This window comes from Carettochelys insculpta, chromosome 12 (assembly GCF_033958435.1).
Source record: "Carettochelys insculpta isolate YL-2023 chromosome 12, ASM3395843v1, whole genome shotgun sequence".
NCBI lineage: Eukaryota > Metazoa > Chordata > Testudines > Carettochelyidae > Carettochelys > Carettochelys insculpta.
Window position 1 is genome coordinate 15686862 of NC_134148.1, and position 14694 is coordinate 15701555.

At 44.9% G+C, this 14694-nt stretch overlaps 1 protein-coding gene across 2 annotated transcripts; it reads left to right on the forward strand.

Moving 5' to 3' along the window:
* Nucleotides 1-1755: 1755 nt before the first annotated feature.
* Nucleotides 1756-14226, forward strand: TM2D3 (TM2 domain containing 3). 2 transcript variants are annotated; one of them, XM_075006930.1, is made up of 6 exons: nucleotides 1756-2019; nucleotides 5154-5249; nucleotides 7040-7197; nucleotides 7517-7691; nucleotides 9154-9229; nucleotides 13028-14226. In XM_075006930.1, exons 1-6 carry the CDS (start codon nucleotides 1932-1934, stop codon nucleotides 13191-13193), a joined length of 759 nt encoding a protein of 252 aa, XP_074863031.1. In that variant the 5' UTR covers nucleotides 1756-1931; the 3' UTR covers nucleotides 13194-14226. The 2 variants fall into 2 exon arrangements, with proteins under 2 accessions (XP_074863031.1, XP_074863030.1); XM_075006929.1 differs by having other exon boundaries at nucleotides 1757-2019; nucleotides 5151-5249.
* Nucleotides 14227-14694: the final 468 nt, after the last annotated feature.

The window sequence follows — 14694 nt, forward strand, 5'->3', positions numbered from 1 at the left end:
TTCATTAATATAACTTTGACATCTCTACACCTTCCTCAGGCTGTTGAACATGCAAAATTGCCTATACAGATTGCATATCTGAAATCTAGGACTCCCTGGTCAAGTCAGGACCATGGATGTTGCTGAACTACAGAGCCTGGTGGCCTGTAGTGGGGGCTAGCTGCAAGTTCACTGGAACTATGGTGGTCTGGTGACAGGGAGCGGTGATTGAGCAGCAGCCCAACAGTGGGCAGGAAGCCATGGCCACCACTGGGGCTGAGCAGCAATAGCCCAGCGGCAGACAGGGAGCTGGCAGTCATGGGGGAGTTGCCACCACAAGGACTGATGGCCTAGCAGTGACCAATGGTTGGTATAGTGGAAGTGGGTAGGGATGAGAATAGGCCCACAACAGGAGTGCCCAGGGCAGGGCTGGAGGTTGTCAGGGCCATTGATTTTCACTGGTCCTGCCAAATCCCTTGAGCCAGAACTACTCAGGTCCTTAGAGTGCTGGACCAGGGAGCTAGCTACAACTTTTACTGATCTGGCCCTTGAAGAGCAGGAGTAGGGAAGGGGCTGTAGCTCTTGGAGATGAGAAGCAGATGGTAAAAATTGTGCTTGTGTTACTTGTGCACTACAGGGTGAACCTCTCTAATCTGGCACAATCTTGTCTGCAGTAAGGGCAATCTGGCATGAATTTAGTTAGCTGGATGTCCACCTATGGGTATGGACAAGTTTCCCACAGTCCCATAAAGTTTGTTTACATCTACCAGTCCTGCCTCTGGTTTTTGTGCTGTTATTTACTCCTACATGTCTTCAGGGAGCCTGTAAGCAGGGTTGCTAATGCTCCTACACAATACGCCTAGCTCACGATCTCTCAAATTGTCTCATTTGGCACTGGTCAGATCCGAGGGTGCCGGACTAGAGACGTTCAACCTCCTGAAGCTGTGCAGATTTAGGCCCTAGAGTCAGAGTCTGCACGCGCTCAATACAGCTCTCCTACGTATTAGAGTTCATTCATCTGCTACCACACAGGCGCAAGAGCTTGAGTCAGGAACTGACTTGCATTAGAGGAAGGAAGAAGGTGAGGGGCTGGGAACGCTTGCCAGGCCGGCAGGTGGAAGCAGACTGAGGAGCGTGGGCTCACTCAGTTCATGCCTGGAGCGGTTCAGGCCGGAGGGAGGTTTCCCGAAGGATGAGGAGCCGTCCTTCCCCTGCACGCCTGGTTCCGCCCTTCTCTGCGCCTTGTGTCCTGGTGACAGAGGAGCAGCCCGGAGGAGGGCAGAGGCCCAGCGACTGCAGGAGACGGGTAGGAGCGCAGGCCGGGCTGTTTGGTAGCTTCTGAAAGCGGCTAAATGGTGCTGGATCCCGCCCAGCTTAGCGCCAGCAGCGCTAACGCCCCGCAGCAGAGACGGGTAGCGGGCCGGCATCACGCCTGCAAAGCCAGGCTCTCAGAGGGGCTCGGGCACTGGGCAGCCAGACGATCAGAGCGGCTGTTGAGAGGCGAGGCGCTGGTTAGCCTATCAGATGGGAGAACTGAGGGGAGAGGAGGGGAGGCGGTTGGCCTATCGGATGGGAGAACTGAGGGGAGGCGGTTGGCCTATCGGATGGGAGAACTGAGGCGAGGGGGGGGGAAAGGGAGGCGGTTGGCCTATCAGACGGGAGAACTGAGGGGAGGGGGGGCGGTTGGCCTATCAGACGGGAGAACTGAGGGGAGGGGGGGCACCACCCGTACGTGTTACGTCAGCTACCAGGCGGGTGGCCTCTGTCCGTGTGATTTCCGTGTTGTCACAGCCCCTAAGCCCACCCCAATTCCCGTACACCGAGCAGCCTCCCGGAAGACGCTGCCGCTGCCGCTGCCGCTGCCGCCTTTGCTCCACCCCGCGCGGGCGGGCGGCCTCTCCGCTCTCTGCGCCTGCCTGCCTGCTCCTGCTGAGGGCGCGGATGGGGCCAAGATGGCGGCGGTGACCGCGGCGGCGGTGGCGAAGTGGCTCTGTAGCGTTCTGCTCTTCCTCTCGCAGCTCTACGTGCTCTCGGGCCGCGGTGAGTGTGGTCGTCATCCTCCTTCACTGGGGCACGACTGCCACCCGCCGCCGAGAGTTAAGGGCTCCCTCAGCTTCCCGTGCACGCTGGCAGCTGGGTCATTCCCGGTCGTAGCCCCGTAGGAAGGGCCACTGCGTCCGCGCCGACCTCTGGTACTCCCACCTCTCTGCCCCCTGTCCTCGGTCAGCTGCCTGAAGATGCCCATGGGACTCCGCGCATCAGCCCAAGGCCTTGGTTGCCGACGCCCAAGTGACCGAGGCCTGTGGACCTCTTTGCTATAAGCTGGTGTTGATGTTGCTGCGTTGTGCGCTGGTTGTGTGGCTGTTTCTGCTTGAGAGGGAGGCTGCATTGTGGGGGTGTAGTTAGCAGGCCAAAGAACAAATGGCAATGATATACGGAGGTGACTTAGCAGAGTGAATAATTCATCTGTGGCATTTATTGTCACAGGAATTTTGGTATGCCCAAGATCTGAGAATTTAAGAAAGAATTGGCTTTTTGTGGGGTAGAGATGCCAGCTAAAAGTGACTTTTACCCAGCGCTGATTAGCCTCATTGTGTGCAGCCTCTAAGAAATGTTATTGTGTTGCTTATTGAGTAGTTTGGTTGTAACCACATGTGGCTAGCTAAATGTGGTAAACATGTTTATTTTCCCATCTTGGTGTGTCCCACATACCCTGTGTGATGCTGCATTGTGGGTCTAAGCCCTGGTTTTTTTCCAGTAGTTATGACTGTGAGTATTCCCACAAAGCCAGTGAAACTACTTATGTCAGCAGATTTGCATATTTAGTGTTCAGAATGGAGAGTGGAAACTGGTGTCTGGACTGGGACCAATACTATTCAACATACTCATAAACGTTATGGAAAGATGGGTAAACAAAGGTGGCAAGACTTGCAGATGGTACCAAACTGCCCCAGGTAGTTCAGTCCAAAGCAAACTGAAGAGCTTCAAAAGGGTCTCGCAAAACTATGTGACTGGGCAACAAAATGGTAGATGAATTTTTAATGTTGATAAATGCGAAGTGCTTTATAGTGGAAGACATCTCATCTGTATGTATGAAATGATGGAGACTAACATAGCCGTTAGTACTCAAGAAAGATCTTAGCATCATTGTGGATGGTTCACCGAAAATATTCACTCATTGTGCAGCAGCAGTCCAAAAAGCAAATGGAATATTGGGAATCATTAAAAAAGAACAGAGAATAAAGACTGAGAACTAGGACTGTCAAATAATTAAAAGAAATTTAATTGTGATTCCTTGCAGGGTTTTCCCAGCCCGAGCTAGGGTCCCCATGACTGCAAGGCTGCTGGCAGAGCTCTGCGCCCCAGCCGTGGACCCATGGCTGTGGGGTTGCCGTCAGTGCTCCATGCCCCAGCTGCTTTTAGCCGTAGGACCCCAGGTGTGGCAGAAAACTCCAGCAGCCCCGCTGCTGCAAGCAGCTGGGGCATGGAGCCCTGCCAGCAGCCCCAGCTGTCAATTAAGGTGCATTAACATCTGCGATTAACGTGTTAATTTTTTAAATGTTTTAATTCTGTCCTACTTTAATCACAGGCATTAACACGCATTAATTGACAGCCCTATTGAGAATATCTTACTACTTCTGTGCCAATCCATGGTGTATCCCGATGTGATCAGCTCATCTCAAAACAGAAACCTTAGCATTAAAAAAGTTAAGAAAAAGATAACAATACGATTAGGGGTATGGCACACCTGCCATATGAGGAGAGATGAGTAAGGCTGGGACTTCTCAGCTGAGAAAAGAGAAGACTAAGGGGGTATATGATAGATGTCTGCACAGGGGGCACATGCAGCGTGTGCAGCTGCATATGGCACTGCTAAATTTGGGACACCAGTGGTACTCCAAATTTGGTAGTGCCCTATGCTGTGTATGCCTAGGGCTACCACCAGCTGCAGGTAACACCAGCTCTGGCAGCCCTATCTCCTGTCCCCCAGCACTCTGCTCTACTTCCCAGCCCTGTTGGAGCCAATTCTTCAGTCTCCCAGCCTCAGTCCTATGCCCTCCACCTGCAAGCACACAGCACAAGGTTGCTGTGCTACTCTGTCTGCCTGCTCCCTCCTCAGCCTCTTTATCCTTCTCTCTCTTTCCCGCACCACAGCATAGCTCCTGCCTCCACAACCCTGAACACCACCTCTCTCTATGGAGTAACTTCTTCTTCCCTTCCCAGCAGAGGATAGAAGGTGTAGATCCTCAGGCTGTGTAGAACACCAGAAATCATAAGGATGGTCCTGGGTTGGTAAAATCATGATTGGTGTGGAGAAAGTAAAGTAATAAAAAGTTTTATTTACTTGTTCCCATCACACAACTAGCGGTCAACAAATGAAATTAATAGGTAGCAAGTTTAAAGCAAACAGAAGGAAGTATTTCTGCACACAACGCACAGTCAATCTGTGGAACTCCTTACCAGAAGATGATGTGAAAGCTAGGACTTAAACAGAGTTCAAAACAGAACTAGAAGAAGTCATGGAGGACAGGTCCATCAATGTCTGCTAGCCTAATGTGCAGGAATGGTGTCTCTTGCCTCTGTCTGTCAGAAGCTGGAAATTCGTGATGGGATGGATCACTGTTCTTCTTATTCCCGCTGGAGCACTGGACATTGGCCATTGTCAGAAGACAGGATACTTGGCTAGATGGATCTTTGTTCTGACCCAGTATGGCTGTTCCTACGTTATTAAGTGTTTGTAAATTTGTAACCATAGTCCTTAGCCAGCTCTGTGGTACAGTTTTCCTAGTAAAATGGCTAGTGAGTTACTTGATGTTTAATTATTTTTGTTCTGTCATAGACCACATACTGTAACATTTGCTTTCCAAACAGTACAGCTTTCTGCTAGGTTACAAGAACTAAAGAGCGAAAGTGACCAGAAACAAGCTGTATTTTTTTTATTGTTTTAAGTGGAGTAAAGTGCAAAAACCTAATGCAGCAAAGTAAGGGAATCTATTGGGCTTATTAAATATTTTTACCCAAAGATGACCCTTCCTAATATCAGAGGTATTCCTTGTATTTTTATATTTGAGACTGGGATTAAACCGTGTCTGATGACTAGTTAAATTCTGGATTATTATACCCTCATAACAATAACAGAAGTGCATTGAATCTGTTAAATTTTCTTACAGCAGGATCTTTGATGACAACAGAACACTCAAAACAGCAGTTTGTCTCGACAAAAGGTGTAACATCTCCAAGTACAAATCCTCCATCTACAAAAGCAACAGGTACAAGTTCATGTTCTTGTTTTAAAGCGCCTAAATACATAGATTCCATAGCCTAAAGGGACCATTGTGATCATCTCGTCTGATAGCCTCGATAACCGATAGGTTAGACAGATAACCTTGACAGAATTAACATAGATAGAATTTCCCAAAATAATGCATGCTGCGCATCTTTTAGAAAATATGTAGTCATGGTCTAAGTTCCCTGTAAGCAACTGCCTGTTTAGTGCTGCACAGATGCTGAAAGAAGCTGTGTAGGGCAGGGACCTGCGGTGGCTGAGATGTTGCAGGCCCAACTCCAGCTCTACCTTAGCCTGCCCTGCAGGTTGCCTGAGCCAGTGGGCCCTGGGCTAGATCCTGTCATGGGGAGGGTGGCTTGGATGTGGCCCAGCTGGGGCCTGACCCTGTCATGGTCAGGATGGATTGATTTAAATGAAGGAGATTTCAATAATTGATTTAAATCAAGTTTCCAGCTGATACTACTTCACTTTTTCTTAAACAGCCATGCAAATCTGGTCACTAAAACATGTTAATTTACACCTCTCTACAGCATTTTACAACATCTGTGAGGAAATACGTCATGTGGTTTTTTAAAATAATTTGATTGTTATTAATTTAGGAAATAGTACGTAGTTGTCATTACCTGTGTCAAGCTGTGGATGCAGCAGCAGTACATTAGGAATGGAAAGAACTAAGTGACACACATAGTAGCACTGATATTTTATTAAACTTAATCTTAAATATTATATCAATGTTTCACATTTGCAATTGCACATGTTCCCTGAGTTGCTGGCTGAGGACTGTCCTTTACCTTTTTTTTAATGTTAAGATTTTAACACCTCCTAACAAACAAGTCTTTAGAACACTAAATGTACAGTATCTTTAAAACTAGCTAGCTTTCATCTTTCTCCCTGCACTGTCATTTTGATTCATAGACTGAAACAGAAAAGTCTTTCTGCTTTTACAGTGCCCAGACAGTTTCTGAGACTTGTGTGAATAATACTCAACAATGAAAATGTTCTCTGTGCCTGCAGAGGAAGCTACTGCTGTGAAAAATTGGCTTAGACATGGGAGTGACTTTGTTCAAAACTTCATCAGTAAACATGCTGATTATATGGTTTTGCTCTAGCCCTGACATTTATTATAACTGACAGCATCAGCATGTTCAGAAATTAGATATCTACCTTTATATCTGGGGATAAGAATGTTGGTAAGAAAATGAGATGGAGTTAGTGTTTGATCCATTCACTTTCTTTATTGCCTTCAGTTTAACTTTTTGGTGAGGTATTTCTTTTGTCAGTCTCTTGAAGTGCCTTCCAAATGTTGACAGCATCAACAATGCAGCAGCAATCTCTGCTAAGTTTGTTTAAGCTTATGTATAATAGGTTTCAGTGTACTGAGCATATCCTGTACATTCCTTTTCAGTCTAACGCTCTTCTCCAGGCTTGCGCCTCCTCCCACAGCATGAACACCTTGGTCCCACCTTGGCCATGTGTATTTTATGGGCACCACTAAGAAGGTGATGTATGACAGTGATAGAGGTGCACATAATAAAATTAATTCCCTGCAGAGATGGGAAACATTAGAGGTAACACTGCTGTAGGGTACTTCCTTCAAAGCAACTGATACTGCTGCTGTTGGAGGAGGATGCCATTCTTTATGAGCTACTGGTTTGTTGGCTGTAAGCGGAGAGTTCATTACTATGAAATAATATGTATAATGGAAGTGCGTGCCTATAGCATACAGTAGGTAATACTAAACACTTATTCTTAACAAATCCTTTCACCCTTTAGAGACCACAGAGATTCCGTCTTATGTGAGTAAGTGTCCCAGCAATGGGCTATGCAGCAAATTGCCTCCAGATTGTATGACATGTAAAACAAACTTCTCCTGTATATATGGGAAGCCAGCCACTTTTGACTGCAAGGTCAAACCACATGTTCATTGTGTTGTAAGTAATAAACCTATTTTCTTTTCAGTTGGAATTTAAATCACCTGTTAAAAGTACAGTGTAGTTTAAATTATGTCGAAAAACTTTACAAAAGAAATTTCTAGGCTTAAATAGAGTTATGTAGATAGTATGATTATTTCTGTAGTATTTCATTAGTAACCATTACCCAAGTGATGAAGATAATGTGTAAGTAGTAAATGAACCAGGTTGTTGTTCTGTCTTTGCACAGCGGTGAAATCTCTGAAGTAGGTGTTTTTATCACGTGAAACATTCTTATACTATTTGGAATTATTAACACCAATAATACTGTCCTTCATAGGATCAGAAAAACAATGAAGTGGAGAACTTCACAGTCAACATGACTTGCCAGTTTTGCTGGCAGCTTGAACCTACTAATTATGTATGTACTAATTCTACAAGTTGTATGACAGTCTCTTGTCCACGACAACGATATAATGCCACTTGTACGGTACATGATCATATTCATTGTCTAGGTAAGTTGTTCTTCAAGTGAATGGTTTCTAGAGATTCTTTTTGTGAAGAAATCTTGACTGTACTTTGTCAGTGAAGTGGATAGACGTGCATGTAACTTATTTCAATGTCTTTGTTTTTGTTGAAATACTGTGCATTATTTCATTTGTAGTTTCATTTTATAGTTTGACTTTTTTTAAATGAACATGATGCTTTACAACAGTAGTTCCCAAACTTTTCGGCATCGTGCCCCCATTTAGATTTTTTGAGAAACCCTCATGTTCACACCCCCTTAGCATCATCCAACCCCCCTTTTAACAAAAAAAAAATTCATAATTTTAAAATAAACACAAACTTGATATAAAAATGTTATTAAATTAAAAATAAGCACAAATAGTTTTCCTTGTGCCTGGCGTGGCCCCAGCTGCCTGAGCCCTGTGCCTGCCATCAGGACTGCCCACACAAGTTGCCCACCCTCTTGAGCCCTGTGCTGCCAGAGCCGCCCTCCAGAGCCCCACACTGCTAAGGCCTCTCACCTGCCTGCCAGCCTGAGGTGCCTGAACTCATGGTGCTGGGTCCAGCCACCTGCCCCCTTGCCTGTCAGCCACCTGAGCCTTTCGCTGCTGGGCCCAGCCGCCTGAACCCTGTGCTGCCAGGGTCAGCCACCCGAACCCCAGAGCTGTCTGCCCAAGCCCCTCCCCTATCCCAAAGCCAGGCACTTCCTGCTCTTAGCCCATCCTCCTCCCCTGAGCCAGGCACCCCCCAGTCCCCCATCTAACCCCATCCTACTCCTCCTCCCCCCTCAACCCACTCACTCACCTTTGTAGGGGGTAGCTAGCTCCACATGGGTCTTTGCTGGCTGCCTGCTTTTTATAGTGGCTGTTCTGGGTCACCCATGTAAAATGGCAGGGGCTGAGAGCCGGAAGCAAAGGCCAGCTCTTTCTTGGGGTGGGGGATTGACAGGGGGTGGGAGGGGGGCTGGGTTGCCTCATGCCCCCCCCTCTGGAATTTCTTCATGCCCCCTCAGGGGCATGCGCCCCAGGTGGGGAAACCATGGTTTGGAACCATTGGCTCAGCAGTAGTCTGACAGAGTTATCAAGGGTATTTTCTCTCCCATGTTCACTTTCTTCAGTGGACTTATTTGATCCAGCAGAGTGCTTATTTATGGCATACATTAAAAACGTCCTGTCACTTAGCATTTGAAATAACAATATAAGGTCTAAACCAAGTCGGTTGGTTCTTAATTTTCTTTAATTGGTTGGTGTTTTGGTGGGAACCCATCTAGTAGAATCTAAGGAATGGAGATAGTGTTCAGGCTTTTAAAGTGGTCTCATCAGAAATGGTGGGTTCAGTTACTGATGCCATTTTATTGGAAGAACAGACACTTGTTTTAAACAGTAATTTGGCAGATTTGTGCCACATTTCAGTTCCTTGGGCTTTTATTCAGGACATCAGGATTTGAATGTGTTTCATTTGTCATCTTAGGTAATCGTGTATTTCCTAAGATGCTTTACTGCAACTGGACTGGAGGCTATAAATGGTCTACAGCCTTGGCACTAAGGTAGATCTCAAGTATTTCATGCCTTCATGTTCAAATTTATGTATGAATGCCTTTCCTTAAATAGGGTTCTCTGTTCAATGGTATATTTCCTAACCTTAAATTAAACTTGAGTAAAAAACATTTAATATTTTTCTGTGATTTTGATTGGTGGCCAAACATATACTTGTGCTTTAATATAAAATGGTCGTTGTTGTTTTTTTTCCTATGTTGTAGGGGTGCCAATGTGGTATGTGTCTGTGGTATGGAGGGAGGTGGTATTCTTCCAAGTTCTGGCTGTAGAATAATCTGTTTACAGGAATAACCAAATGAGAGATTGTAATTTTGAACAGCTGTACAATGTGTTACAGCAGTGAAGGGTCCTTTGGCACCTTATAGACTAACAGAAAAGTTTTGAGCATGAGCTTTCGTGAGCACAGACTCACTTCGTCAGATGCTGGTCTTGGAAATCTGCAGGGCCAGGTATAAATAAGCCAGAGCAAGGCTGGGGATAACGAGGTAGCTCAGTCAGGAAGGGGTGAGGCTTACTACCAGCAGTTGATCTGGAGGTGTGAACACCAAGGGAGGGGAAGCTGCTTTTGTATTTACCCAGCCATTCACAGTCTGTGTTTGAGCCTGAGCTGAGGGTGTCGAATTTGCAGATGAATTGTAGCTCAGCAATTTCTCTTTGGAGTCTGGTCCTGAAATTTTTTTGCTGTAGGATAGCTACTTTTAAGTCTGCTACTGTGTGGCCTGGGAGATTGAAGTGCTCTCCTACAGGTTTTTGTATATTGCCATTTCTGATATCTGATTTGTGTGCATTTATTCTTTTATGTAGAGACTGTCCATTTTGTCCCATGTATATAGCAGAGGGGCATTGCTGGCACATGATGGCATAAATTATATTGGTATATGTGCAGCTGAATGAACCCACGATGGCGTGGCTGATCCGGTTCGGTCCTGTAATGGTGTTGCTGGTGTAGATATGTGGGCAGAGCTGGCAGCTAGGTTTGTTGCATGGATTGGTCCCTGAGTTAGAGTGACTGTGGTGCGGTGTACAGTTGCTGGTTAGGATTTGCTTCAGGTTGGCAGGTTGTCTGTGGGCAAGGACTGGTCTGCCTCCGAAGGCCTGTGAAAGTGAGGGATCATTGTCCAGGATGGGTTGTAAATCCCTGATGATGCGCTGTAGAGGTTTTAGCTGAGGACTGTAGGTGATGGCTAGTGGTGTTCTGTTGGTTTCTCTCTTGGGCTTGTCTTGTAGTAAGAGGCTTCGTGGCACACGTGTGGCTCTGTTGATCTGTTTTTTCACTTCCTCAGGTGGGTATTGCAGTTTCAAGAATGCTTGGTAGAGATCCTGTAGGTGTTTGTCTCTGTCGGAGGGGTTGGAGCAAATGCTTAGTGCTTGGCTGTAGACCATGGACCGTGTGGTGTGTCTGGGAGGGAAGCTGAAGGCATGAAGGTAGGCGTAGTGGTCAGTGGATTTAGGGTACAGGGTGGTATTGATGTGGCATCATGTATTAGCACCGTGGTGTCCAGGAAGTGGATCTCCTGTGTAGACTGTTCCAGGCTGAGGTTGATATTGGGGTGAAAGCTGTTGAAGTTCCGGTGGAATTCCTCCAGAGTCTCCTTCCCATGGGTCCATATGATGATGTCATCAATGTAGCGTAAGTAGAGACGGGCTGTTAGTGGACTAGAGCTAAGGAAGCGCTGTTCCAGGTCAGCCATGAAAATATTGGCATATTGAGCGGCCATGTGGGTACCCATAGCTGTGCCACTGATTTGAAGGTATATATCGAAGGTGTGTGCGTGTGCGCGCGTGCACACACAAGGTATGTATTGCTCTGGCTTATTTATACCTGGCCCTGCAGATTTCCAAGACCAGCATCTGATGAAGTGAGTCTGTGCTCACGAAAGCTCATGCTCAAAACTTTTCTGTTAGTCTGTAAGGTGCCACAGGACCCTTTGTTGCTGTTACAGATCCCGACTAACACGGCTACCCCTCTGATACTTGTACAATATGTTGTGACAATGCATGCTGTGCTAAGTTTAGCTATTTCTTTGGGGTTTGATAGCTTGCTGGATTTTATTAGATTTCTTGATAGAAGAAAGAAAACAATGGTGGTGTTTCCCAAACAGCATCTGCTCAAGATGCAAACGTGAACTTTCATGCCTAATAGAGCAGGGGTAGTCAGGTGGTGGTCCAGTTTTTTTTTTTTTTTGTGAAGCTATAGTTGAGGTGCAGAGTCCAGAAAAATATTTCTGATACCCACAATAACAGGTAAATAAAAAGATTTTGCAGTCAATTCACAAGCTTCTCGTGGCCTGGGTTTGGCCCATGGTCTGCCTATTGGCTTCCCTGATGAAGAGTCTACCAGTCTGTGAATACAGAACTTCCTTTTCCTCAGAACTGAATGAGCATTGAGAGACTTGAGATGTGAATTATCATTGGGCAACTGAAATGCATGGGGCAGTTCACTTTTGAGAGCTGTGCCAGACTCAACTAGATGTTGCTACACTGGTTGTAACTGACTCACAACAGGTATCGACTCTGTTGAAGAGAGCAATGAGCTCTTGGAAAACAAGATGGCAACTTGGGAGATGTGTCAGGGTGCTATACAGTAGTCGCTCAAGTTATGCGAGGGGTGCGTTCCCACACCCCCTCGCATTACTTGAATTTCACATAAGTTGGGGGCAGCTTTCTTTCCTGGCAGAACGCAAGTTCTGTAGCTGGGGAAGAAACAGGAGCACCTGGAGCACGTTTTGAAAGATAAGTCTTGGGGGTCAGGGGGGCAGTTGGGGAGGGTTAAGCCTAGTGGTGGGTTGGGGATGTGGGATAAGCCTGGGGTGGGTTACGACTGCTGGGGGGGGTGTTGAGCTGGAGCCAGGCAGGTGTTTGTGTAGGTGTGAGCCAGAGCTGTGGGGGGGGGGATGGTTGAGCTTGGGTGAGGGGTGGTGAGCTGGGGCCACACAAGTGGGGATTGAACTGGGGCTGGGGTGTTGAGCCAGGGCCTGGGGGAGCCAGATTTTGAGTTGTGCTTAACTCACGTTGAGGCAAGTTAAGTGCAACTTGAAATCATGCATTTTGAGGGTTTACTGTACTGTTAACTCAGTCTGTAGCTTAATGTGTGAAGAATCAAAGCATTGTACCCCTGTGGTGATTTTGGATGTTGTCACAAGATCACTATTTATTTATGTAAATTTAATGTGAAACAAGAATTATTTCCTTTTAAAAAAGCAAAATTCGATTCAGAAGTACCCTAAAAGGTTTAAAAAAAAATTTGGTTGATATGAGAGGATGAACCTGTACTACCTGCGTTATCATAAGTTGTGTGAACCAGAAAAGTAATAGTTTTGGTAACTGACTGGTCTGACATCGTCTTTTGGAGCTAGCATCATTCCCTTTTCTAGCTAAGCTTTATCCAGACACTACAAAAGCAGAATCTCCTCTCTGTAGCATTTTCCAGCCCCTGACAATTCAAGGAACTCAGGAGTCCAAACTCTGCTCATGAGCCAACTTGCTTTTTTTGAAGCTTAAAATAGTCTATATTATACCATACCTTTATACCTGCAGAATTTCACAAACGACTTGGGGAAATATTTCAGTTAAGAACTAGTCTTTTTAATGCATACTTGTATCAAAATGTTTTTACCACTATTGCTTTTTAAAGTTCTTCAGCATCTTTGCATAAAATTCTCATAGTAATTTTATATCCTAGCATACAGGAGCAGGAAACTATCCAACTGCTATAAATATTTAAGGAGAGTTTGACATCTAAATGCAGGATTCTCCACAACTATTTTCATGAATTTTTGTGTTCCTAGCATCACCCTTGGTGGATTTGGAGCAGATCGATTCTACTTGGGCCAGTGGCGTGAAGGTCTGGGCAAACTCTTCAGCTTTGGTGGATTGGGAATTTGGACACTAATAGATGTGCTGCTAATAGGAGTTGGATACGTGGGGCCTGCAGATGGATCTCTCTACATTTAAATACACAGACAGAGAAGGATCAAATGTGGGAAGGAGCCTAAAGAGAGAATGTAGAAATTGGTCGTTAAAAGTAGAACTTGTAACATGTTCCCTATGTGTGCATATTTTAATGTACAGTATCTGTACTTAGCCTGCCTTGAACTAAGGTAAATAAATGAGTGGATCACTGAGCAATGTTTATTTGTAATTCATTTCCTTTGGCTTTCAAGTACCATTTTTTTCTATGAAAAACGTTTGTTGCACAGCTCAACAAGTTGACTACTGTTCCTGAAGAAAATGTAAACTAATTAAAAGGCTAAGCTGAGAATTGTTTACCTCATAGTTGTATGTTGTGTGAATTTAGCTAACAAGCTTCCATAAATGCTAGTGTTTTTTTCCCCATGTTTTATGGCAAGATAAATTGCTTGAATAAGCCTAAGCTACTTGGACATTTTGTAGATTGCCATTTATTGTAATCTTAATTACATGCAGTTTCTCTTCTGCTTTGTCACTGTGGACTATCACAAATTTAATTTCTGTTGTCAAGGTGTGGCCTTTTAGAACTAGGATGCAGTAATACTAAAAAATTAATAGGCTAAATCATGTGAGATGTACACTGCAGGACTGTTTCCAACATGATGATGATTTTGGTTGGCCTTGATCTGAGATGACTTTATATATTGCATAAATTTGGTGCTCTCAAATTTACAGGGTGTTAATTTGAATTCAAAAAAGAGATCTGGTAATTAGCTTATTAGTGAAGATTTGGTAACAAAATATTTTCTTATTTAAATGTTGTACATTTACTTGTAGCAACTTTCACTAACATTCTAGAAATGTTTCCCTAGCTTGTAACACCTGTTTTTTTTAAATTAGGCAAGTCATATTTTCAAACTTTTTTGAGGTTCTACTGCTCGTTTTCGTGTTATCTTTCTATGGTGCTCTTTAGCAATCCAGTCTTAAATTGTGCGCCAAGACTGCTTGGCTTTTGCAGCATTAAACTACTACACTGAAAACTGTCAGTTGCATAAACTTGAATTAAATATAACTTATACAGCAACGTTTTGGTTTTATATTACATTTAGTCTATAGATTGCTGTCATGCTTTCACTGTTCACAAGCTTCGGGATGTGGGAGAGCAAAAATAGTAATGCTGTTGGTAGCTCTGCCTGTAAGAAACTTCCCCTGCATACAGTGATATTTTTATATCAAAGACTTTTACAGTTGATTGTGAAGATATTATAAACTCCAGTTTGACTTTCCCCTTTCTGGGGCTTGAATAGGTTCCTGGGTTTTTGGACGTGGTTCCTTACTATGAAGGGGAGAGGAGGTGGTGTCTTCCACGTAGCACCACCGTGTAGTAATAAAAAATGAGATGCTGGAGTAAACCTGCAGCTCTCTATTCAGTTCTTAAAGGAGCAGTGAAATAGTGTTTAAATGGCAACTTTAAGGCAGTCAGGACAGCCATGAGCAGGTCCCAGTGGTGAAAGCCCTTATCTCAGCTTTCCCCGAGTTCCTCTGA

Coding starts and splice junctions, on each gene's coding strand:
- TM2D3 (XM_075006929.1), top strand. CDS start 1,932: ATGGCGGCGGTGACCGCGGCGGCGGTGGCGAAGTGGCTCTGTAGCGTT. Junction 7,198..7,516: donor AACCACATGTTCATTGTGTT/GTAAGTAATAAA, acceptor TGTCCTTCATAG/GATCAGAAAAACAATGAAGT. Junction 9,230..13,027: donor TCTACAGCCTTGGCACTAAG/GTAGATCTCAAG, acceptor TTGTGTTCCTAG/CATCACCCTTGGTGGATTTG.